Source organism: Trachurus japonicus, chromosome 9 (assembly GCF_045865225.1).
Source record: "Trachurus japonicus isolate A0001 chromosome 9, Traja_1.0".
Lineage (NCBI taxonomy): Eukaryota > Metazoa > Chordata > Actinopteri > Carangiformes > Carangidae > Trachurus > Trachurus japonicus.
Genome location: NC_140915.1, coordinates 14,122,561 through 14,149,152, shown reverse-complemented (window position 1 = coordinate 14,149,152; position 26,592 = coordinate 14,122,561). Strand labels below are relative to the sequence as shown.

The 26,592-nt window shown below is 42.1% G+C and overlaps 1 protein-coding gene across 1 annotated transcript; it reads right to left on the bottom strand.

Moving 5' to 3' along the window:
* Nucleotides 1–1,948: 1,948 nt before the first annotated feature.
* On the bottom strand, nucleotides 1,949–26,125 carry cspg4ba (chondroitin sulfate proteoglycan 4ba). Its single transcript, XM_085786046.1, has 10 exons — nucleotides 25,780–26,125; nucleotides 21,483–21,646; nucleotides 16,060–19,632; nucleotides 15,016–15,489; nucleotides 14,181–14,357; nucleotides 10,111–10,309; nucleotides 8,426–8,557; nucleotides 5,486–5,658; nucleotides 4,836–5,019; nucleotides 1,949–4,226 (listed from the first exon to the last, which is right to left on the bottom strand). Exons 1-10 carry the CDS (start codon nucleotides 25,877–25,879, stop codon nucleotides 2,167–2,169), a joined length of 7,236 nt encoding a protein of 2,411 aa, XP_085642172.1. The 5' UTR covers nucleotides 25,880–26,125; the 3' UTR covers nucleotides 1,949–2,166.
* Between the last annotated feature and the right edge of the window lie 467 nt (nucleotides 26,126–26,592).

Below are 26,592 nucleotides of genomic sequence, written 5' to 3'. Positions count from 1 at the left end.
GGTCCGTATCTTTTGCTGAAATGAGTAAAGTAGCATTAAAAGGAGGGAAAGACATTGCACATACAGTCTAAATTATAGAGAAAGAGAAAACTTCTAAAAAGAAATAAGAGACAATTTAAATGCAGTCTGAGAAATGGGCAGAAACCGTGTCAAAAAGACTGTGACTTTCCTATTAGAAGATAGCAGACAGTAATTCCTTCCAAACATTTAAAGTGGTTTATTAAAAATATGGTATAAATAACTGTTACATAGAAGGTTAAATCATTCATATGACATTAGGATACACTAGATAGACACTTCTCTTCAGTACAAAATGATTGCATGACATACAAGTTTACAGTGTTTTTCAGTGACAGCAATTTCCTATCTCACACAGCTTGTCAGAACAAGTCAGATAAGTACCTCTCATTACAGTGGATAATATCAAGAACCTAAGGACACAAGTAAAACAGGCTTGTCAGTGTTAAGTTATAAACATGAATACCAGCACTCATTTCATTGTAATTAGTTTGGGAAACACCAGTCAGAGGGTCTCCTTGACATGCTACTCAAAGAAGCAAGAGGCTTTAATACTTAATGCCTCACCTCAGTCATTCCCTTTCCCAGACTAATGAGATTGTTCCAGGCTTAGCAGCTCAATCTCCATATTGTGAACCCACTTTCTATTTGACTGTCGGAGACCCTATTAATTGATGACAGAATGAACCTGCAGTTTGAATTTTCACTGAGGTGTAGGTGGGTATAATACAATAATATATAAATACTGTGCATAGCAAAAAAAAGTTTAAAAAAAAAAGTTTTAACCAGTGTGATTTGATCAGGTTTATAAGGAAAACAAAACATTTCAGTGTACAACCATGATGGGAAGCATTTGTGACAAAAGTTGGATTTTAAATATCTAATCTGGCATTGTCAAACAAAGACCTGTTATTGACAAGACATGCAACCCTCATCAAAGGTAACATGGAGTAAATGACTGTTAACAAAATACCTGAGTTTACAAAAAGTTATACTGTAATATATCATACATAACAACAATATAAAATCTGAACAATCAATTGAAATCCTTTAGACAATACATCATTGTACCAGTGTCAATCTTAGTAATTCACAGTTGGATCAGCTCCCGCTCAGATGACCATGACCCGTAATGGGAGAGACTTCAATGTGCATGAGGACCAGAGAAAGACGTGACTGATTAAATTAGGCACCGAACATAAGTTAAAATTTACCACAATGAAGACTGCTTCGTAAATGCTTAATGACCAAAGTCTGTCCCACCAGCCGGATCTATAGCAGTGATTGGTGTAGGATTGTTGGCCAGTCTTTTCAATAGATTGTGCAACTCAAAGAGAACTCAAAGCCATTTGTGGCTCTTATTATTAATGTATCAAAAACAACAAAAAGCACTGGCAGTAGTGGTTTTCGTCCTTTACCTGGTCTTAAAGCTACATGAATCAACATTTGGCCTCCAACAGGCACAAGATCGCAAGAACAGCATCATGACGTTATAAAGTTGATACTTAAACTGATAGAAAACAACTTCCTTACTACATTTTTAGCAGAAAGAGACCAGTATTATTCCATTGGATTCTGTTTATGGTCATATGGTGAACTATTAAAGGGAAACTATGCAAGTCCGGTCGCTTTTCCGCTGTTCTGCTAACCCTCCTCCCGGCCATGTGCATTTGTTTTTAACGAAGCCGGTAAGAAAGCAATCCAAGGGGTGGTTGATAACGTTATATATCATATGCAATGTTACGATGTGTATATTTGTGTAGTCTTATCTGTCATAAACAAGAGATTATGGGTTATGGGATGCATTTGTGTCGCTGTGCTGCCAAGACGAGAGCTGGGACACCGGGTTGGCCGGCACTGATCTTGCAAGGTTGGTTTTCGGCCAAGAGACGCTATGTAACAAGTTACAAGTCATTTATTAAACCATCACAATTACTCCAAAGCTGCTTTAAAGTGTAGCATTGTTAAGCTAAAAATCTTGCATAGTTCCCCTTTAAAATAAAATTATTGATTCATGCAGCTTTAAGATAATAAATTAATTAATTAATTAGAGCCTCATTTGGTACTTAACCGTATTTTAATCCATCATCAAAACCTGTAACAGTATCTCCAATACATGATATAGCTGTGAGTCGGTTTTGTGGAAAATCATACCCAGTACTGGTTCTTCTGAAGAGTAGGAGTGGCGGTTCTAATAATTTGGGAGGATGCTGAAGGGGAACCATTGCTCCAAGAACTTATTAGCATGTTTGAATCAATGGTGTCATACCCCGGCCCGTGATTTGACACCAATAATCGATCAAGAACAGGGCTGCCTGGACCGTTGGGGTTCAATGGAGTGACAGTCACTGAAGGAACTGTTGTGCTCCTCTGGGCTTGGCCTTGGTAGGACTCACTGTTTGGAAGACCAGTGGACGGCTGCTCCCTTAGCGCAGTAGCGCTCTGCTTCCTTTGCCTGTAATGTCGAAGAAACACAACTAGGACCACAAAGATGATTACAAGCAGCAGCAGAGCCAGCAGCGGAAGAATCACCAGCAGCGGATTGGAGGTTTTTTGAGGGTAGGATTCAACACGGACTGGTGTGTTTCTAAAGGGGAACTCCTCCGTTCCATGTGTTGGTTTGCCCAGCGTCGTACTGAAAATGCTAGTTCTGTTGGAGTTTCCCCAGCGGCTGCGTGCCTTGAACTTTTGCTGGTTTTTGCTGGGCTGCTGGGTGGAGAGAAAAGCTGTAGACAGGAAAGGTGAAGCCGTTCCATTTCTGGAAGTCTGGATTGGTGTCTGTGTAACAGATGCTGTGGTTTGGACAGGACTCTTTGTGGTGGGAAAAAGTCCTGGGTCGTATGGCACAACTTTAAAGTGGAACTCCCCTTTAGCAGGTTGCATGTTATCAGCTTTCAGTAGAAACACCATTGAATCGTTCAGCTCTTGAACTCCTGTCATGTTTGCATTAAGCTCCAGGGCTACCTTCCCCTGCATCATCTCCTGAAAGGTGAAGGAATCTGCTTGTACAGCTTTCTTGGACGTTTTAGTTTTGGCCTGAACCAACTTCCCGTACTTAGGATGGGATATAATTTCAAATACAGGGTCACTGCTACTAATGTGAGCCAGTTCAGAGACATTGAGAAAACTAGGGCCAAGTTTGATAGCAATCCCATTGGGAATCCTCACACCTTTGCCAACCTGGATCAAAGGTGTGACAGTTATGTTAAACACTCGACCGGTCAGATTTGCTTCCGAAGTGAAGGCGGTAAACTCAAAGCTGTCTTCTCCAGAGGAACTGGAGATCATATGGTAGGACAACCTTCCAGCTTGTAGATCTTCCTGTTCAAACTGTGTTATCTCTTGGTTGTCCTTCAGAAGTTTGCCAAAGTTTGGAGGCCTTGTAATCTGGTAGTGAATGGTGACATTTTTCCCATTGGTAACGGCAGCAAGGTTATCCTGGGTCAGGGATGTTGAAGTCTTGCCCTGCTCCAGCGTCAATGCAGTGTGGTTGACCAGGGAAATTGTGATTTCTGTCACCTCAAGGTTAAAAAGTTTATATATTGGTTTGTGATGACCATCTGTGACACTGAAGTAGAACACCCCCGAGGAAGAGCTTCCATCATGGATGAAGTAGACGCTTCTGTTATTGATTTGGGCTTGGGTGAAGGCCACTACTGACTGATTCAAACTTCCTTGAAGAGCTAGGTAACCATTGTTTGGCTTGCTAACCACAGAGAACTTAATATCATCAGGGGGATTGTCTAAGTCTTCAACTTTGAGGTTCTCAGGCCCGAGGACAACTGTATCTCCTTGCACCACCTTCAGACTTGGAGCTTTGGTTTTTAGCAAAGGCGGTCGATCATTCACCGGCCTGATTGTAATGTTAAAACGCTCCTCAACGACATCGCTATCATCTTGAGGGCGATGAGCCGTTTTACCCTTAGGATTTATCCACGCGCTGAAGGAGAACGAATCCAGTGTTGTCTCAGAGTTGTCGTGCTTGTAGGTGATGCCATATTTGTTTACAATGAACTGGGAGAAGTTCGGTTTCTCCTTCGTGAGGTTTCTCTCACCCACCGTGATGACACCGTGCTGAGGCAGGGATGTTACCTGGAACCAGACCTCATGGGAGCTCCGTTGAGGCGTCGGCAGCTTTGACATCAAGTTAGATGCATCAAGCTTAGACTCATCGATGACAACACTCTCCCCTTCTGTTACGTCAGCACCTGTCCCCAAGAAAACACCAAGTAAATCACCAGGAAAGCATTGTTAAACATTTTTAGTGATAAATTAACATAAATAGGAGCATAGTTTATGGATTTTCAGTCAGTACGTTTACATGCAGAGCTTAATCGAGCTATGCTCAAAATTCGATTTTGGCGATTTTTCTGTCACCTCGTAAAAATCAGAATATAAACAACGTAGTAAGCTTAATAGTAAGTAAGCCCCCCCCCCCCCCTTCTTCTTTACTTTGCCGGGTTCAGGTGGCTTCTCTGCTCCACTTTGTGCCGTCTCTACTGTTGTGGAGCATGCACACATGCATTGTCCAGCTTCAGTCCGACTAAGGCGTATACATGACGGAGAAAATCGAATTCCAATCACATTATCTGGGTGTCTTAATCGGAGTTGGAGAACTCAAACTCTAGTCGGACTAAGGCGTTTACATGCACTTCAGTTGTCCAGTTATAGTCAGATTAAGGCAATAATTCGTTTTTTTTCAAGTGTCATGTAAACGTACTGAGTGTGGTGAATATGTGAGCATGCTGATGTTAACATTTAGCTCAAGGCATTGCTATGTCTAATTTTTAGCCTCACAGAACAACTCTTGTTCATACCTGTGTTTGCCAGCAGGACCGTGTTGTGTTCAGGTCCAGTATTCTCATAGGAAATATCTATTTTGAAGGTCTGGCTGTCCAGAGAAGCGGGTGGTGATGCCACAGAGAAAGTCACGGTGTCCATGGCTTCCCAGCCAACTGACTCAATAGGGGTTTGAATGTATATCACTTCTTTCTTGTCCACCTATGGTACAGAAACGCCACAGATCATTGGGAAAGCTTTGTCCAAAAAAAAAAAAACAGCCACAAATTTGTGCAACAGCAGCAGATTAGCCCTCCCTTAAGACTGCTGATGGTTTAACTACATATAGAAAGCTCAATGGCTCAGTAATTCTTCACCAAGACATTTCTACAAGTGTGTCCAAGATTTCTTAATTAATCTAAATATGCTTTGCTCAGCAGTAAGATATAGTACACAAAGCACCACAGCAAATAGCAATCCATCAAGATATAACTGATTACATAAAAGCCTCGTGTTCCACTCAGCTCAAGAAGCACAGAGTCCATTTCCTGAATAAGGATGCAGAATATCTATTATTCATACTCTGGAAATTTGGCAACTTCCCACATGAATGGAGTAGCTGCGATGTTCAGGCTTACTCTGGGTTAAAATATACTGAGGAAAAGTGCAGCTTCAGCTTTTTACTCACCATGTCTTGTGTGAAAGTGGAGATGTCTACTGTTGAATTATCAGGCTGCCTCGTAACCAGTCGCCCCAGCTTAGGATGCCGAATCACACTAAATGTAATGATGCGATTGGAGGTGTTGCTAACGTCGTTGGTCTCCACTTGCAAATGCTCATTGGTGATCAGTGCAGACGAACCTGGAGGAAAGACATAAACAGATTTAAGATAATTAGTGACAGAGTGTCCTCAATTGTCGATCATGAATCTGTATCTGTGAAGGAATTCTGTGTTTTCTTGTCTGGTGTTCAGTTCAGCTCTGACCACATTGTTAAAACTGTTGCGTGGCTGAATCAAATCCAGCAAGTTCTTTCCCTCTGAAGGCGTTTCATGTCTTTTTGACTCCAAATTATGCAAAGCAAGGTCTGGAATAGACTGATGAGCCTCCTTTGATGTGTCAAAATTAAAGCGGCACTGCAGACATCACAGACTTTTTTTTTTTTTTTTACAGCACTGTCCAACTGCAGTGCGGGTGTTACATAAAATCCACACAAGAAATTAAAAGTGGATCAGCTCCTAGCAGGCGCAGAAATCTTCCACTTGAGAAAAACCTAAAGGGAAACATCCTCTGTGAATGATGACAGGGCCTCACATTCTGAGAGCTTCTTTTCTTTGTAAGATGAACCACATAGATCTCCATAACCCCTCGCTGCCACTGAGAAGATTGTTGAGAATACTAAAAAAAGACTGCCGATAAATGAAAGATAGAAAGCAGTGATAGAAGGGAAAGAGGGGTCGAAGCACAGTGATATTCATTCATCACTCTTCGTGCGCACTCCCACGAAAGAGACTTGTCATTCTCATGGGAAATTTCCTTTCCGAGGGGAAGAGGGGGAGACAGGGCTTTCTTTTTTTTTTGACAATGAAAACCTATCATGCTCTAAATCTGTAGGAGATGGGATTTCCTATACTGTCAGATATTTGTGCAGCTGTTCTTGATGGCAGCATATATAGACATGGACGCAGGAATGCTCAGAGATATACAATCAAAACACCCCGAAGTGGCCTGTGGGATAGCTAGACGTTTATGAAATGATAATAATAAAACAGTTTTCGATAAATACAGCAACAAAGAGGCGAGAAAAGTCAACATAAGTGTATCATTACTCCATATACACACCACTGTAATCCGTCAGAAGTGTTATTCACTTGTCTTCTTCTCTCTCTAGCTCCTTTTCCACCAAACACAACCACTTCAATCACTTCTCTGTGTTTATAACAAACTACAACACTATGAAATCATCCACGTTAGACTGTCTGATGATGTGCACTGTTAATAATATTGCACAGCTGTGTAATAAGTCGATTTGTGTATTTCCTCACTCCACTTGCCGGCAACAACACAATGACTCACTGTCAGACAGACACACACCATCAGGTAAACACAACACTGGCCTTCCTAATGAGGCATGTGCAACCATTTAGCGAGGAGCCTCTGCACAGTTTAACAGAAAACCAGCTCAGACATTTTGAGGACTTTTGCAGGGAAGAGGAAAAACATTAATCCCCCCCCCCCCCCCCCCCCCCCAACCACCACCACAGTGTTAAAGTGTTTCATGTCACACACCCCCACTCACCCCATCAAAACCCTTCATTGTCAGTTAAAGCTCCCATCCCCGCCCCCTCCCCTGCCTTTCTCCCTGTCCCGCCTGGCACAGAGCACAAACAGGGCTGCCTCAGACAGACAGTGGCACAGCTTTTCAAGTACACACTCACCCTGTGGCTGGGAAGCTCAGCAGAGCGTGCCAGTTGGCAGTTTGCAGCCCTCACAATATTCTTTCCCCCTAACTCACGAATCGGACCACTGGAAATCTGAGAAAAAAGATCTCAGATGTGTTTGCAGACACAGGCGGCTCTAAGTCTATTTTTAGCTGCTGAGTATTGAAAGTAGCATGCCGTATATTAAAACATCACCAGTCTGGTATTTGGGTAATGTAATAACTTGGCTGCTGGAAAATGTTGGTGTATTAGTGTCAATCATAGGAACACCTATAAGAAAAAATATGAATATTATCTGAGTTTTTAAGTGCTAAATATAATAAAAACTCAGAAACTGAATAGAAAAAAGAATGTGATATTGTCTGAGATTGTCTGCAAAGCGATGAGCAATGCTGGGGCTTTTTAAATTATACAAATGAAATGACTCACAATATGAATCACGACACTAACTGATGATATGATGCAGGTGAGGATGGCTAGGACAGACTTTTGTCCCAGACACTAGTAGTAAAACTGACAGGACTGACAGCAGGAGAGCATGTGGGAAGAGTGACACTCTATTTTAAGCTGGAATTTTATATTTGAATGATGAGCAGGGGGAAAACTTTACCACTCGAACCTCCTCTGCATGCAAATGTAAGTATTTTGGGGGGGTTTTCAGTTTAAAATATATCATGTAGGCTGAGTATGATATTGATTATGTCACACAGCATGCGATGCAGCAGTATCTGTGGTATGGTGAGGTTGATCCAACCCTGCTTTAATGGCCTAAATACACCACTGGAGAACAGTGTTGAATTATTTAACCATTTCAACTTTTAGCCTGAGACTGATGTAAGTAAGACTGGGAAAGGTCACGCAAACACAAATACATCATTGTCTTGCTAAGAAATAATAAAAATGAAACCGAAAAAGAGGAAATCAATACATTTTGGTTGATACAGTAAAACCTAAAAAGAGTATGTGTGGTGTGGATGATTGTTCCAAGACAAAAATATATGGTTTCAGTTCCTTCAAGGGAGCAGCTGTGTAGTTTCATCATGATACAGAAGATGCCTAAAGTGATGCTGACCTCATTCTAGGAAATAAAACTAACTACTGTAAATCTTTTTTTGACCCCACTTTGAATTCTCTGTTATCCAAGGGTTTCCTGTGATGACATGATGCTAGTTGGAGTGAAGGGTTTACCTGGAAACACCTTGAGTGGACGGTTTTTCTCCAGACTGAGGACTAAGGCTCTGGCAGTGATGCTGAAGATCTGCCTCGGGGTGAAGTTCACACCGTCGTTGACTTGGAAGTTGAATCCTCCAGACATGGCACCTGGACATGACAGGAAAAACAACACCAAACTGTCAAGAAGTCTCTGAGGACACGCTGTTAGACTCTGACCTGCTGCATTGAATAAAGAACAACTGCATCAAAGTTTTGCGAGGACATAGACGTCTCTTTGTTCTTGGCCGGAGCAGATTTACAAATGAGCAGCGTCTGGTTTCAGCAGAATACACGGATAAAAACGAAAGTAAATGATCAGCACTCCTGATGGTGGTCTCAGAAAAAACTGCAACGCAAGCTAAAATTTATTCTGAATCAATAGGGGGCTACTGAATAAAAATCAGTAGTCTATACTGGTGTAGATGTGTGTAAATGTGCTTGTGTAAAGAAGAAATTCTTCATCACACAGGGTGGGGTCGAGCACCTTACACATTGTTATCTCAACCTTTCCCGGTGGTACAGTACAAGTACAGGCAATGGAAAAAAGAAAAAAAAGGAGATATGGATCAGAAGAGTGAGCAGAAATCTCATCTGAGACTGATGCAATCAAATGTTGACAGATCTTATCCATGGTTTCACTTCACATTCACAGACTATTACCACCTCCAGCCGCCCGCCTTCCAGTCCAGTCTGTCTGAACTGCAAAGTCATTTCATGGCTGTTGAAGAAAGTTTCACATTATTTCTGCTGCATGGTCGACATGAGCACAGGGCAAACACGCTGTGAATGGTCCCATGCTCGCACAGATTTCAAATCTTAGATCTGGAAATATGAGATTTTGTATCTCATATTTCTCATATTTATCTATCTTATATATTCAGGCTATGTCCTTAGGTTGATCCTGAATGTGGCAGGTGGTCAATAATCTTTAAATGAAATCATTTGCTATGGTAAAAGAAGCAACATTACATAAGAGAACTCAATTCTTCTTAACCAGGGAATAAAAGGACACTGATTTATAATGCTTAGACTTACGCAAATTATGTAAGACAAACATTTTGTTCTTAAAGGGATAGTTCACCCAAAATTCAAATTGCACTCATCTACTCACCCTCGTGTCGACTAAGGGCTGGGAGAAGTTTCAGAGTTATCCGTGGCTTCTCTGAGTTACAGGGTGTAGCAGTGCATGTCCATATAACGGTTGCAAATGGATACCACTTTTCTTCCGCTACAAACAAGCTTGAAATATAGACTTATTTAATTTTTTTCGGAACAATTTCGTATTTCGGGGCTTCAATACAAGACGGGCATTACATACGAGCACTATGGAGGTATTTGGATGTTTTTTGGTGTGTCTTTTTGTTATGAAGAAAAGTGGTATCCATTTGCAACCGTTATGTGGACATGCACTGCTACGCCGTGACCCCCTGTAACTCAGAGAAGCCACGGAGGACTCTGAAACTTCTCCCAGCCCTTAGTCGACATGAGGGTGAGTAGATAATGAGTGCAATTTGAATTTTGGGTGAACTATCGCTTTAAATTAATAATGTGAGATAATTGAATTCATTATTATTAATAAACTGCTGCCACACAGCAAGATAGTTATGGACTCGATATCATCCTCATATACAGTCAGTGTTACTTTTAGTTTCCCGCTTTACCTTTGTGCACAAACAGCAGCTGTCCTTGGTCTACGTGCGCCTGGGTGAAGTTGAGCACCGCCTTCATGGGGGCGCTCTTCAGGGCCAGGTATCCGTTGCTCGGCGGCGTCACCATGAACTGGAGCTCCTCCGCAGGCGTGTCCTGGTCCTGAGCCCTCAGATCCTCCGGGCTGATCTCGGTTACTGAGGACACCCAAACCTGGACACAAGACAACAAGGACAACAGACGTCATCTGTGATGTTGATGGAGACACAGACCTCCAGGAACAGAGTGGGTTTGACATTACTCAGAGCGAGGGTCCTAACATTATTTGACAGGCATATGTGAATCTGACATTTATTTTGATTGATTCATATTTCGTTATACAATAGGGCATTAGACTTTAAAGCTTATTTCGATTTGCCGCCGGTCTTTACAGCCGCCGTAATTCAAGTAGTCTGGAAAATCTAACCGTATTGTCTTGAGTATAGAACAAAAACCATGTCAGGTACTTTTTACCCCACTGATTAAATGCACCTTATCTCTGCCGCTACAATACAACTGAAAAGGAAGCCACATAAAAGAGAAACGGAAACAGCTGATGTGTCCTTGTCATTCATCACCACATACAATGGGCCCAGGATGCTGTGGGTGTGAGTCCAGCTGGAAGGCTACTCCAACGTGTTGTTCTCTCTCTTTCTTCTCTCTAGGTCCATTTTCCCCCCTACTGTTCCTTCATCCACTGAAGCACAAAGTTACAAAAATAATCTCTTCACCGTGGCACCTGAAGATGCTGAGACAATAACAACCGATGTCGCCCCGGGCTTCACTCCAGTCGCAGTCAACAACATAATGAACATACAAAAGTCACCTTCAGGCTTGATGACACAATGCAGACCTGAAGCAGAATAGGATGTAGAGCAGTGGCACAATTAAGGTCTGAACAGAGGAACTCACAGACGCGTGGGACACTGAACTACTGGCCACACACACTCGACAAGGGAGGATGGAGGGAGGAACACAATGATTTCAGTCATTTAAAGGCCACAAACCACAATTCTGCCACCTTAAAAGTGCTGTCTAGAAAGATGAGCCAATTAAACGCTAGTACAGCAACCATTTTAGTACTTACTACGTAACCGTCATGTTAAAACTTCCCAAATTTAAGGTAAAATTATTTTAATTCCTGGTTAAACGTGAATATATTTATTTCTCTGTTTAGTGGCTAAGTGCTTGCAGCCGTCTTTATGTGTCTGACTGAGAGCAGTGAGCTTGGAGACTTTCTTTTCTCTGAGAGAATAATGAGAGCAGTAGCCTAAGGTCATGGAGTGGAAAATAAAAACACTGAGCTTTGAGATTCTAAGATGCTCTGTAGCGCCGACAACACTGCAGAGGAGCAATAATAATCTGCAGGTTTGCAGCCATTTCACCCGTTTTCTTTGATAAAAAAAAAAAAAAGTTGATCACAACAGGTTTAAGGTCACAGCACATGTTAATTTTAATCCACTTTGACTGGAGCTCATAGTGCCAAGAGCTTTCTTATGTATCACAACATTATTGTGGTGTTCATTAATGAGTGCAAACTTCCTGTTTTTTGTTTGTGGGTGCACTGCAGTCACAAGATGGGTTGCATTTTATATAGAGGGTGTGATCACAGTTACTTCTATAGTTTTCACACACTGACTAAATATCGTGTATTTCTACTGTAGGTTGGTTTATGTGAGAAACGGCTCAAACTGCAAAACCTGCAGTTTGCAAGGTGAGAGGAAGTGGGTAGAATGAAGAAAAACAAACCCCACTTGCTGGGGGTAACGTGCAACTTGTCATAAACATCATGAGGTATAAAAAAATATCCGAGGCAAAGTTTTAGCTTTTAAAACTACAAAATACTGGGTGATACTGCGCTCTAAAATTCACTACATCACTAACTGGCTGTGAGCTGGTGTCTCACTTGGTTGGAAATGTTACTGGAGCAGAAGCATGGGGCACTATTTCAATTTGCACCTGTAGACTAATATCACATCGGTCCCACCTCCTCCCCTGCCGAATTATATGGGAACACATGCGAGTGCCTGTTCCTCATAGCAGGAAATGACTACACTTCCAATAATCCCTCATTAAAACAGGAAGCCACAGCAGGATGGGTCTGACAAACAGCATCAGGGCGAATCCACCAAATTCAAAGACAAGACACATGAGATCAATTTGCACAAACAGCCCCTGTGGGTGAAAAATCATCAATCCCCCAGACACAACAGGGCGCTCATCAGGCAGCGTTAGTCACAGACAGCGTCACAGTCAAAACACCACTGCACCACACTCAGCTTTCTGTTGGGTTCCTGTAAGTGTTGCCTTCCACATCTCAACAGTTTTCAGTTGTTTTAATACATTTCTTTTAAATCTCACCTGCACTAAATACAAATACCTCACATGTTTCTTCACATTTAGTCTCAAAAAGATAAGCTCTCATGACAAACAACAAAGAATTTGACTTCAGGAGACTCTATGTGACAACTCGATGAGTTTTAGTCCCACTTTAGATCCTGACAGTTAAACAAGCACCAAACATGCACACATAAGTCATTGTGATGACGTTATTATCTAAATATCTGATAATATATACCTAGTTTAGATAGAAAACTCACATTATCTGTTGGCATAGTGTTCAGATTTTTGAATAAAGAAGATCGTCCGTGCTGTTTGCTTATTTCAGTTTTGATTTTAAAAAAAGGCATCCGCTTATTTTCATGCAGGGTTGTCTTATGGTTTATTCAGCATTTACCCATCTTATATAACAACAATAATCCCTGTGGCATGCTAATGAATGAAAATCTGATGAGCCCTCTTAAAATATTGATTCAGAATAAATCAAAACTAACTTTCCAATAAGTTGTATGAAGAAAAACATCCTGTTCCCCCTCAGTCTGTTGCAGACCTGTAAATCTCTTCATATCTTCTACAGTTCGAGACCCCACACTATGTGCAGTGGCAGAGTGCCACCTTGTGGACACTGACACCCTGGTTCCCCCTCTGGTAAAACATGACATAATGACCACTGATCTCATTTGCATTAAACGGATCATCACTTAGTGGGAGAGCGGTTGGTCAGAAGCTGTCAGCAAAATTCATCCATAAACTTATTTATAGTGTTTTCAGGTCAAAACTACCCGAGTTCACCTCGATTGCTGCTGCTCTTCAGCGCAGTAAATTTTTAGAAGTTGCTCCTCTCTGAGTTTGCAGGAATTTGAGGCATCTGGGGCAAAGCTGCACACACACAATAGAGGCCTATACTCCAGCCTGTCTTTCCAGCCTGGACCTCTCCCAACTCCAGCCACTGAAGCTGGAGGGGTACAAGTCAGCACTGCTCAGCGCATGGACACACAAACACACACACACAACACAACACAACAATGACGGTGTCATTTATGAATCATAATCAAAACTGCTTTTCCCAGCGATCCTCTTTGGAATAAGAGGACAGTGAGGATAGTTATGTAGCAGGAGAAGCACGGCCTAGCTGTGGCTGTATAATTATACAGTAATATAGTTATATAGTGTTTGCTATTTCCAGGCCATGCCATCATGCCACTCAACGCTATGATGATGATGCTCTGGAATGGATTAAATTCAAGGCAGCTGCATGATCTAATGTCCCTGTTATACCCACAGGTTATTTTGCATTTGATTTCCAGTTTTTAGTATTCATGAGAAGCTTTAAAAATCATTTCCAGTCAACCCAGGCTTTGCAGGATAGCAGCTCCACTTTCAATTCATTGGCCCTGCTGACCCACACAGAGAAGCAGCGACATGTTTGAATATTAGGCAATGTTTGTGAAATGCATACAAGTCGCAGGCATCTCCAAAATATATGTCAACGCATGGTCTGTGCAGCCAGACCCCCTCGCCCCCCTCCCCTCCTCTACTGACCCTCCTCCACATAGCAAACATAGTTTCCTCATCCAGCCAGTCAGCCATGGCAACTTGCAACTCTGCCCCCATGAAAACTGCCTGACAGTAAGCCATGGTGCCAGACCTGCTAGTAAAAAAAAAAAAGCATGTCCAGTTTAAATATAGAGCGCTGCAGACTCACCCTGAGGACCCTGTTGGCTGTAATAACAGGAGGCTCATCGTTGACAGCTGTAACCTGGATGTACACCGTCTGGGCCGCGCTCTGCTTCCTCAGGCTTGAGTCATTGGCCATCAGAGTGAAGTTGTCGGCTAAGGTTTCGCTGCTGTCATGGACGTAGTAAATGAATTCATGTTCCACCTGGTTGGACATCAGGGAAATTATAAATAATTAGGAAAAACCTGACACAAAAACTGGCAAAGATGTATTCATAATACAGCTGAACAAAACGCTAACATTATGTGACACTTAGGTCACTAGGCGGTGGCGTGAAATGCACATAAGAGAGAAAAACAAAACAAGTGACTCTAGCTGGCATAGGGTGAGAAGAAAGGGTCACGCAAGGGTAATACACTTTAATGTTATAATTTAATTAGGGATGATTTTGGGGTTACAAACACCACAAAAATGCCTGTGGTTGAAAAAATCTCAAAGTGTAAAATTGAAATTGACGTGACACAAAATGGAGAAGATGAGCTCGGGGGATTCAGTGGTAGTTATAAAATGTCATAATAATTACTGCAGTAATAATCTGTCAGATTAATTATCCACCAATCCATCCATCTAAGCAAAATTTTATTATTATTGTTAGATACGGATGTAACTGAGAATGTATTCTGTTTACAACCACTGCAACAAATCCCATTAATATGGGCCATTTCTGGGAAAAACACTCTCTCATCTCAGTAAATAAAATATTACTGCCACGCTAAATCTAATTATTTATCCACTGATCCATCTGCCTGTCTGCTGTTGTTTATCCAGAGCAACCAAAGCAGTGTCTGTAGGAATAACTCACCTGCCTCCGGGTGAAAGAGGTGATGGACACGCCAGGATGTCGAGAGTGTTCAATGTGGCCGTGCTGCGGGGGCTCAGTCAGACTATACAGGAAGTTGATTCCTGAAAAGTGTCGGTTGGTGACTTTGAGCACATCCTGGGTCAGTGCCTTGGAAGCGCCCTCGTTCAGAGTGAAATTTGAGACCTGAAGTGGGATGAGGCGTGGGATGATGTCAACAGACATCCCAATGTCGCTGACGTCAGTGACCCCGTTGGTGGCGTCGAGGATGAAGGTGTCGTCGACTTTGTTAGGCTCAACCTGCATGTACTGGATGTTCCCATTGTTAACGTCCTCTTGGCTAAACGTCTTGACGGGGGATTGTTTGGTTCCGATGTGGCGCTGCTCTGCTTCGACAAAACGCCGGAGAAAGCCATGAGAGGGGGCTACCTTGACTGTGAATACAATCTCAGATGGCAGGTTGTCTTCATGAGTGACCTGCAACAATCACAAAATGTAGTCTGTGGTTAAACCCGAAATGTTACATGTGTCACCAAAGTTCAGTTTTCATTTTACTCTATATGGGACATGGCATCATTGTAAAATAAACAAAAACAGGTCAGCAGTCCTTTTGTTTGTTTTTTCCCATCTCAGCCTTAAAAACAGGAGGATAGTACAAAATATGCTCTGGTGATGTCCAAATATTATTCCCTCTGTTATCATAACTGTAAAGGATGAATATTGTTTGACTGCATGATTGCATTACTAACAAGAATTAGAAGTGGATAACCTTGAATGTCTCTAATTATATCATAATATTGTATCCATAATTCTTCTTATCATTAGTCTATGTGTTGAAACAGAGAGGATTATGGCTCAGTAATGAAAGATAAAGAACTACAAAAACAAATATGAACATTAGATTTTTTGAAAGAATAACCGTAACGCTACAGCAAATTAGCGAAATGAATTGGACCTTGTAATATCAATAAATACATGCAGGATAAAAAAAATTGATAAATATGTTTTTATTGGGAATAATTTAGCAGACCTTTCTAAAACACCCACCTCAAGTTTAGTTTCATCCATCTTCACTGGTTTTCCCTCTTCTACCAGTAAAGTGTTGTGATGCAGCACGATGGGCGGCCTCTGGTGACTCTCCAGGTAAACCTTAACATTGACCTTGACTGAAAACTGAAGGCCTTTTGCTTTCACTGTTAAATTGAAATAGTCAGACAGATGTTTGCTGTCATCGTGCTGGTAGGAGATGAGCCCATCCTTCAAGTCAGACAGTGTGAACGAGTTCACCTTTGTGTCATTACGATAAAGTTTTCCATACTTGGGAACCACATCCATCTTGACAGTTACTTCATGGTCATCTCTGATGTCTAGATTTGATATGACACTGAAATTACTGGTGGAAAAGGTTACCGAATGGCCCTTCTGAACCAATAATCCAGTGTTGTTTCCAGCCTTCAAGAAAGGGTCGTGTGCGCTGATGTCTAAAAGGCTCGATACAAAATGTTTTCCGTCTGACACAAAAAGCACAAATCTTCCTGTGCTGACACCTCTGTGGATGAACAACACTCGCCTTTCTTCCAAATCCTTCTGTCGAAACTGGAAAAGCCGATGAGTAGTGTCATTAACCAGGACTAAGTCTCCCATTGGGATTCCACGTCGAGTGTAAATCAACTGACCATCATCGTAATCAGTGTCGATATCATGATAACACAGATCCTCTAAAGTGAGTAACCTCTGTCCGTCCCTTACCACGTGGAAAACTTTATCAACAACACGTACTGGTTTTTGGTCATTGACAAGCTGAATGGATATGTTGAATGACCCTCCTTTTGAGCCGATTTCGTCCTCTGCAATGGAAGATTTGAACCCTTCGCTGGTGGAGGCTATGAAGGTAAACTCGTCTTGAGTCGTTTCACTGTCATCATGAATGTACATTATTCGTTCCTCTAATATATCCCGATTACTGAAGGTTAAGATGTTGTTGTAGCTAGCATTGGAATTTGATTGGCTAATGCGGGCTAGCTTTCCATGTTTGGGGCTGCTTACAACTGTGTAGTACATATCCTTTGTACTCAAGGTCTCTGCAAACAGCTCATCTCTCGTGATAAGTTTGCTTTCTCCTTCCAGAAGCGAGAGTCCGTCATTTCTCATAAACACACTGTTGATATCAGCTTTAATAGAAAACTGGAAATCATAGTATTGAGACTGAGCGTGTTTGGAAACTAGCTGGAATTTGAACCTATCTGTTGTATCTTCGTAAGGCCTGTCGACTAGCTCATAATGTACTCTAAGATCTGTTATATCTTTCTGGCTAAAGGTTGAGTTCTTATTCAATACTGTGGTGTTGAGCAGGAGTTTTCCTTTCTTTGGTATGGTTAGAACCCGAAAATAAAGGTCATCTTCTGGGAGGGTCACACCTTCAGCTGCAGCGAAGAGATGCTCCGAGTCCATTGTCACTTTCCTAACTTTATCCAGGTCTATCATAACATTCCTCACTAGGTGGTATTTCACCCACTTGACAGTTATTGGGAAGAGTAGTTCAGTGTTTGCCCTTGCAGCCACATTAACTTTGCACTTAAAGAAATCAGTGGCATTGGATGTCTGGATGTCTTGAAAAGTGCTAACATATCTCAGGCGCTCTTTTTCTAAAAGTCTTTGGGAAAATGAGTCGGTAAGCCTCCACTCACCACTCGAATGAAGCCTCTGGAGTTCTCCATACTGAGGAGGTTCAATGATATCGTACCGGACGTCTACGACTTGTTTCACAGCATTGGTTTGGACAGCCAGCTGCTTTATACCAATTATAGCCGTCTCTCCTTGAAGGATCTCAAGGCCTGTGTTGTTGGCAATCTTATACTCCAGTGCTACAGCCATGACCCTTAGGACCACAGTGTTGCTGACTTTTTCTCCATCACTAACTCTAAGAACTATCCTTGAGTTTCTAACCCCTGTGTGAACATAGTACACCTTGAGTTCTTCTAAGTCTGAATATGAAAATGAAGTCACTGCCTTCCCATGGTTGTTTTCAATTTCCAAATATCCAGCATCAGCGTTCAGGTTCCCAAGCACAGAGAAGACAAGGTCAGTATAGCTGCTGTCAATGTCTACGGCTTTCAGAACATCTGTGGTGAGACGTTTCTTTGAGTTCTCCAACAGGACAAAAAGATTTCCCTCAGGGAGACTTAATTCAGGTGCATCATTGGTTGGCGTCACAGTAATATTGTACCGGTACAATTTGTTGTTCTTCAAATAATTAGGAACTTGCTTTCTACTGCTAGAGTAGATTGAAAACAGGAAGAAGTCATCCGGTTCCTCTGACCCTCCATGGATGTACATCACTCGTCCATGCCACAGGTCCAACATGCTGAAAGTGTTCTCCTCTTGGTCTTGATCGACATCAAGCCTTATCTGACCCCGAACCGGTTGTTCCCGAATTCGGAACATAATCTGTGACTGTCGAATGCCAAGTTTCTTGAAGTCCAGAAGAACCTTAATGTGTTTGGCCTCAAGGGATGCTCTATTACCTTCCTGCACTACAAGGTTTCTGAGATGCACAAAATCTGAGCCATACCTTTTATCCAAGCCCCTTGCAAAGGTGGACATGTGAAAAGATGGTGTTGGCGTCACCAAGTGAAAAAGGGGTCCTGGAACACTTGTTGGACTTATGGTGGTTGATGGTTCTGGTTCTTTCTCTGGCTCACATCCAACTGAGATATCCTTGGTGACTACGGCACTAAAAAGACCCATCTTGACACCATTGACCTCAATGTTCTTCAGGCATCCTTTGAAGGAACCTCCCCTGACACGCTTTCCAGACACAGAAACAAGCCCCACCTTTCTAACTTCTGAACGAGTGCTATCGTCGATACCTCCAACAAAGAGATAACCTTTGAGCTGAAGCCCCTTTGAACGAGAGCTGATGCTGGTTTTCACCATCTCTCCATCAACAGATAGCTCCATGCTTTTGGAACTGAAATGTAACTTGACAGAATGCCATTTCCTGTCATTGATGAACGTAAGGGAACGTAGCTCAGTTTTGGTTCCAGCTTTCCCGACAATGGCCACTGGCAAACCCTCTTGAATCTCCACAGCCACAAAGTCCCCCTCTCTGGCTGAACTGTACAACATAATTCCCTCTTTTGCTGAAGTGTGCACAACACACTGAAATATGGCTTCCTGTTGGGCATTCCAGGTAGGAAACGAAATGTAAGCCCTGGAACTGAAGAAGCTGATAGGATCTTCCTCTGTGGCAAAGAACTGGGGGCTGCAGCCTAAAGACACCTCATGGACATTTTTAAATCCAGTATATGGCCTTAGGGATGACAGCAAGTCATGTTCGTTGAAGATCACGTCCTCCATGCAGCCTCGGAAGCCAAGCTGGTCCCTGGGGATGTAAAGTCTGTCTAGGCCCCCTGAACCTCCAACATAGAAGCCATCCATGATGTTGAGATCACGATGGGAGCCTGGCATCTTTACACTTGTGTGGGAGTTCTTGTCCACAGTTAGAGTGACGTTGTGCTGCGCATGGTGGACCTCCACAGAGTGCCAGGCCAGGTCATTGAGCTGGGTGCTTCGTTCTGACTGTAACTGTCGCTCCCCAGATCCGAGGTCCATTTTGAGCTAAGATAAGAAACAAAACAACTCAATTACAACATATGCTACATAACAGGAATAAAAGGCACATCTAGTGATTTCAGCAGCAATCAAATTTAAGTTTAAGTTGATCTGTTCTGAATAGATGTTGTGCGGCCCAATTACTGTAATTGTGAGCCATGTTTGCAGCATGGCTCTGAGAAATAGCAGTGTTGGTCTGTTGGTTCACGCACTTTATTTGCCTCACAAAGCCACAATCATGGATGTAGATGTTTATCTAAACATGCATGTACAGGTTACAACTGTATTACAGTAGGTATTAGATGACTTGGATTTCTTTATTGTTAACATGGATGAAAGGATTAATTGTAGACATCTTGACACTTGGAAAAGGAAACACAGGACTGTTTATATTCCATGATGTCTCCGGTGAGCTTTGTCTGTGTTATAAAGCAGGAAGAGGACTCTTATCTATATTGCCCTCAGCAATGTCCTCAGAGCATCATGTCACCATCTCAAACTAATGCTGCATTTAGATGACATGCTTGTCAAGGCTTGCTGCTGAGTCCCTGCTATTCATGCACGGGTTTTCAGGGAGCAACACTCATGTCTGACTCACATGGAATGAGATCCCAAGCCCGAGGAAAACTTGTGTGGGTGAACAAAAAAAAATGTATTTGGTGACCTGTGACAGTTTAAGGAACAGGGACGAGCCTTTCACTCCTCGTGCTCACTGAAGTACAACAATGCAACACAGTCGTCAGTATGATTTATTCCCGGCAGCCCAAGTCTAACACGAATAGAAGCTTAGTCACAAGGATTTCTCGAGTTTGATGCACAAAAGCTACAACGCGTATCTCAGGACTCCCTGTGCTTCTTACGAACGTGTTTAAATTTTTAGAAAAAGTACTACAGTACAACTGTTAATTTTGTGTGCTGACTAAGCTCAGCAGAGCTACTTACGGGATGCTTTAGAATCACTCGTGAAGGGACAAAAGTATTTTATCCTTAAATCCCCTCAGCCATGCCTGTGTTGTGAGCTAAAGATAGTGCCTCCTGCTTGGGACACAAACCTGCCCTAAATGTCTTATGTGTTCCCAAGGTTAAAATATGTTGTCTTTAAATTAGAGGCAGATGGCCTGAGGTCTGTACTGCATGTCGTGTTTGTTTCTATTCACTTGAATTTAACATTAAAGTCAGTTTCTAATTTTGCTTATTTGGCTGAGGAATTCAGTCCAATCAGAAAAGTGAGCTTCTCATTATCACAAATGAAACAATAACATAGCGACAGCACACTCTTGCTACTACTGATCAAGAAATTTGATGAAAGAATCTCCTTCAACACACATTTTTCACAGTGCACCTGACATTTCATAAACCAACTAATTTATAATAATGATTATCAATAATGAAAATAATCATCAATTGTATTCCTATACTATTATGTATATGGAGTGGTTACAGCAGGCATATGAGGAGTATGCCCAGAAAACTTGGGTATCTCACCCTATGATCTGGTAAAAATGAGCCCATATATCAAATATATTAAAAGCACAGATCTGACTGCTTTTATTAGCTCTTGTTTCCCACTGCGACAAGAAGTGACTGGTATGGAGTTAACGCTCAGGCTTGTCTGCTTGTGTTACTCTATCAAGAGACTGACACTGTCAACTGAGACAGAACCATTGCTTACGGTGGTCAGCGCGCACGCGCGCGTGTGTGTGTCTGCATCTGTGCCAATTGAGAGCATCTATGTGGTTGAGATATAGAATATACATCTGCATACTGCTGGATGCATGCGACAATGTGAGTGCACGTGTGCGCTAATGTATGCTTGCACACATATGCTCATGCGCTGGGGCCATGGATGTACCCACCTGCAGGCGACCAGCATGGAGTTCTAGCAGGAAGTAGTCGGTCTGGCCGGCAGCGAGAAACAGCAGGCCATTGGTGCTGGAAGTCCGGAAGCGAACGCGGAGCATGTTATGGTCGGACGACTCTGTTGCCTTGAGCTGTACAAAGCCGTCGCCATAGAAGGAGGCTGGAGAAAGAGAGGTTGGAGAGGGAGAGGGAGAGGGAGAAAGAGAGGGAGAGAGAGAGTTTTCTTTTTAAAGAGAAGGAGAGAGCAAGTGGGACATTGTATATGGTCAAATGTGCTGTTGACTGTCTTTTGCAGTCTGTTAAATCAGTGCTTCATTCAAACAGGGCTGAGCTGGAGGGAGATGGGGAACAGAAAGTACAGTAGCAGTAAGGACGACAAACACAGAGCAAGTCAAGTCAAGCATTGTGGTCTTAATATAGCCAACATGTGACATTTAGATATAAAAGCCAGGCTAATTATCATCCTGGTTGTTCTTTACAAGTGGAGCAAAGCACGTGCACATACACACACACACACAGCATTATAACACACACAATGCACAAATTATACCTCACCTTACTTAAGGGGGGCTTGTAATATTCTTTGGAGCTGCTTAGCTCAGCCTTCCCGGTGGGCCAGTAGTATTTTGTACTCTATATGCTCCACCATAATGGTTTACATGCAGGCAAGTACGTCGACAAGTGTATGATTATGACTTTTAAGGCTTTACCTACAGAATAATAACCACCTTCAGGACAAAACTCAACACCGCCTGCTTGCGTAGTGCTGCAGCCTACAGGTTTACAGATTCCTGTCTCTGTTCATTTGTAGCTTTAGGAGCAAGTTGTTGGTTGCATGGACTGTCCAAAACTGTAGTAATGACATATAGAAATTTTTTAAAGGTATTTGACTTAAATGCTACAACAGCAGAATCCAGACTGAGGCGGTGGATGAGGATGTGGCTTGGAGGGAGTCAGACATGTTTGGGCCTGCCCTGCCCTGACAGGAACCTTCAACCTGAACATGAAAGGCTCTGACATCCCCACATTGTCTGTGGCCCCATGTTCCAGAAACAGTGTGGCGGACGGACCCAGCTGTTTCTTCTACCTCACCTCCTTGCCATTCCACATCACCCTGTAATCTAGGCTAACGTGTTCTGAGGCTTTATCATCTAAAGGCCTCTCATGCCCAGGCATCACTAGTTCGTTTTTTTTTTTTTTAATGAGCTCCAGAGTCCCACGTATAGTCAAAGGTTAACAAATCTTCGCCTCTGTGAGGAGATGTGTCCAATCCACATGTGATTTATCCAGAGTTCGACGTGACCCAGGGGCGAGAGCAGCTTGCTGCTAATGGCCCAGAGTGACTCACTGGTGAAGCTGGATAAAGTTAATGTGAGTTAATGCATTGTTGTAACTCCTAAAAGGGTTAATGCACTAATGGGTCAATCACATTCAATCTGTTTGGACTGTAAAGTATAAATCAAGTCAATTAAACCAGTAAAGCATGTAAATTAGCCCTTCAACCATTATCAATATATAGCCATCAATCAACAGGAGCTGACACCAGAGAGACGAAAGACAAGTCAATCTTGATCAGACATAACATCAGAATACTGTAGTATTTTACTTAATTGTATAAGCGCCAATATTATTATTATTTTACAAATTACAGTTTTGTTGACTGTCTATGGCTTGTTAATAAAAACAGATGCACAAAGCAAAATATGGCATGATTGCTCTACCATAGCCAACAGACACCACAAAGGCCGTCTGCAAAAGATGACACAAACTGACACAAAGCAAGAGAAGCCAACGCCATGTCCAACGTGGCAAAGCACACATTATGCAAATGCCCTCAAATATGTCACAAAGCCAAAGTTCATAAAAAGTGAGAAAATAGAGAAAGGAAAAATCAATTTCTCACAATCTCAGTTTCCCTAATCACAGTTTGACATCTACAAGTGTCAACAACTGTCCAAAAAGATGTTCAGTTTTCCACCAAATATGGCTATACATGTTTTTTTAAAGCTGCTGAAAAGATGCTACTAATGACTGTTTTGGCATTTTTGTTTAAAAAGATGAAGTGATTGGGGGAAAAGTTGCTGTTGTCCTACTTGTCCCCAGTTACATATTTTTCTGCAAACCTCAAACATCACCATCCAACTGGTGCATGTTAGTGTTGACCACAGAAAGATCTAAAAGCACTTTGAGAACAAATTCACACAGAAATCTTCTAAGGCCCTGAACCCAGACTGTGTTACAATTTTTTTTCTGTCATAACAAAAGCAGACAGCTGAATAAAGTATTTCATTCTGCTGAATTTCTTCCGTATGCATTTCTTTTGTGTTGAACTGAATTTAATCATCATTAACTGTGGGGCCCGTCCTCAGTTATAACTCTCAGTCTGGTGTAATGTGCCCGTTAAATTGTTAAATGCAGCTGGAAATGGGGAAAAATCTGGCCCACGGGCACAAGCCGTTCAGATTTACTTATCCTTATTCCGACCCCGACTCAGACGGGGTGAGTTTATTGTCCTGAGTTCATACGTCATGTTCATTCATCTGACCGGCTCTGTGGACATAACAGCGAGGAAGCATTTCTGAAAACTAACCAAGAGGAAAGCGATGACATTTTTCCCTTAAATTCACTAGGATGGACCGGACATGCATGCCCAATTGTATTTTGCAATTGTAGCAATGATGTTTAAGTCATATGATGTCATGTTATATTCACACAACAGGGTGGTCTCCATAATGTTGCCTATAAGCAGCTGGATTCTTAGAAAGCTCTTGGATAACTATAATGTCGGGGAAGGAATTGAAGGTTGGTGTCCAGCTGCAGAAACACAGGCATTTGTGGGTTATGTAAATGAAAGAGAACAATACCCACACATAAATATACCTGTGTGAACCTGACTGTGCAGAAAGAGGAGGATTGTGAAGGTTGTTCTGTAATCTACGTGTCTGCAGGGCCACTTTCCGTGCGACAGGGACATTTTTTTGGTGAGATTTCACAAACCCCCTCCAAACTCCTCCAACAACAAAGCCAGTGACCTTTTAGTGAACACCCGCTTACAGTTAATTTGAGGGGCCGAGACCAGTGCTTGTCACTGCCTGTGTGCTCAGTTTATACAACAAATCAAGAGATGCAACTTGACTGAAGTGTCTCTTCGATTTTTCTTTTTCTTTTTTTTTTCCTCCGAGTGCCACTCTGTTGCTGATGCATTATCAAAACCTGGGACAAGGCTTGTTTCATAACGTGAGGAGAATACAGACGATGCTCACATCCAGAGACGCGTTCAAGTAAAGCAAATGTCTATACTGTAGTTATATTCATTGAAGGATATGGTTGAGTGTGAGTCACAGTGAAATAATTCCTGATTATCCCCCGGGCCACAGCCTGGATGAACACTGAATATAGATGACACATGGCCAGAGTCAAATCAACCAGACGGCCTAATGAATGCCCATATCTATGTAAATAATGTACATCTGTAAAAGAAAATATTACTATAACAAACACACAAAAAAAACTATTTTTCCCCCTGGAGTCAACCACCACGGCAATAGCTGTCCATTCCCATGCATTTGTTTGAATGTATTATTGTCACACAGATATTCTTCCACTGCAGTGGGCATCACAGTCCCATGTCTGCTGCTGCTGCATCTAACAAGGTGAGACTTCTGTAGGGGCTTACAGTGCACTGCATAGGCTATATATGTACACCATGCACACATAGGCTATCAAAATCTATCTAAAATCATTTGTGTACAATAAAAAATTTAGATTATCAGCCTGAAAAACAAAACCATGCAAGGTCATGCATTGTGAAAACTAAACCTGCATCTGTGTTGATTGCAGTATTCACATCCACATTGACATGGTGTTGCTCTGTTGGATGTCACACTGAGGTTAACATTTTAAGACCTGTGAACCTTCACAGCAACTCCACAGCACGCACAGAAAACATTTAACAATCCTCTGTAAAGTGATACTAAAGCCTGCTTTTGGAGACACGCTCGTGATGATACAGAAATAGTGCTGTAGCCCGGATAAAAAGGGAAGAGCAGCCATTAAAAAATAAATACATGACATCAAATAAAGCAGAGCTATGGGATTGTTTGTTACCTCATAACTTGAAATCTTAAGTAGCCTCCAGGGAACTATTTCCTCTGTAAACTACAAACACTGGAGGAAAGTCATTGGAGATAAAGTAGCAAAGTGGTTGTAGCGTTAACAAGCCGTCAGTGAAAGCAGCACGTAATGAGTTGATATGTCTTTTGTTTTCATTGAGAGAAAAAGTTGCTTTGTTACCTCCCGACGCCAGCTCGACCAGGAGCGACCACCAAAGCAGCCCGCACAGCCACCGCCGCTTCTTCTCCTTCTCGGCGTTGTTCACGGCGGCAGAGTCCATCTTCCTTCTCCCGGTGGAGGTGCACAAACACTAGTTTTTAACTCGGCTGCGCGGTTACATATTTACAGACACTGTTTTCACTTCTTCTCGCTTCAGTACCGTCAAACACAGGAGCTCAGTTAATCCCACAGCCGGAGAGAGAGTGAATGAGTGAGTGAGAGATAGTCTGAAGCAAAACCTCAACTAGACTGAGCAGAGGCACCGATGTGGATCCTCGTCTAACTCCGCCTCGTGTGTGTGTGTGTCGCCTCAAAGAAAGGCACGCTAATCCCAGTTTTCAAAATAAAAGCCAGAAAAAGAAAGGGAAAAACGCCGCAGGCCTGTTTAACCCTCTTTAGTCCACAATCTGATTTACCCAACTTTGTGTTTTTTTACTAATAAAGTCGTGTTTTCAAAGTTTCATCAAGTGCTAACTAGCCTACACAAGACCAGAATAATGGAAACCCATTTCCACAGATTTGAAGAAAAAAAATCATTAAACAAGACCTTCAAAATAATTACTTAGCCTACCTCTATCCTAACTCAAAATAATGAAAAATCATTTCAAAAATAATGACTTACTATCTCAGCAAAATGAGATACTATCTCAAAATGGCTCAGTATTTTGAAATAAAGACTAGAAATGAAAAGAAATCTCTCATTATTTTTAGTTACTAGAGTCATAATTTTGAGATAAATCAATGAGATAGTTTCTTGTTTTTTGCTAAATCATT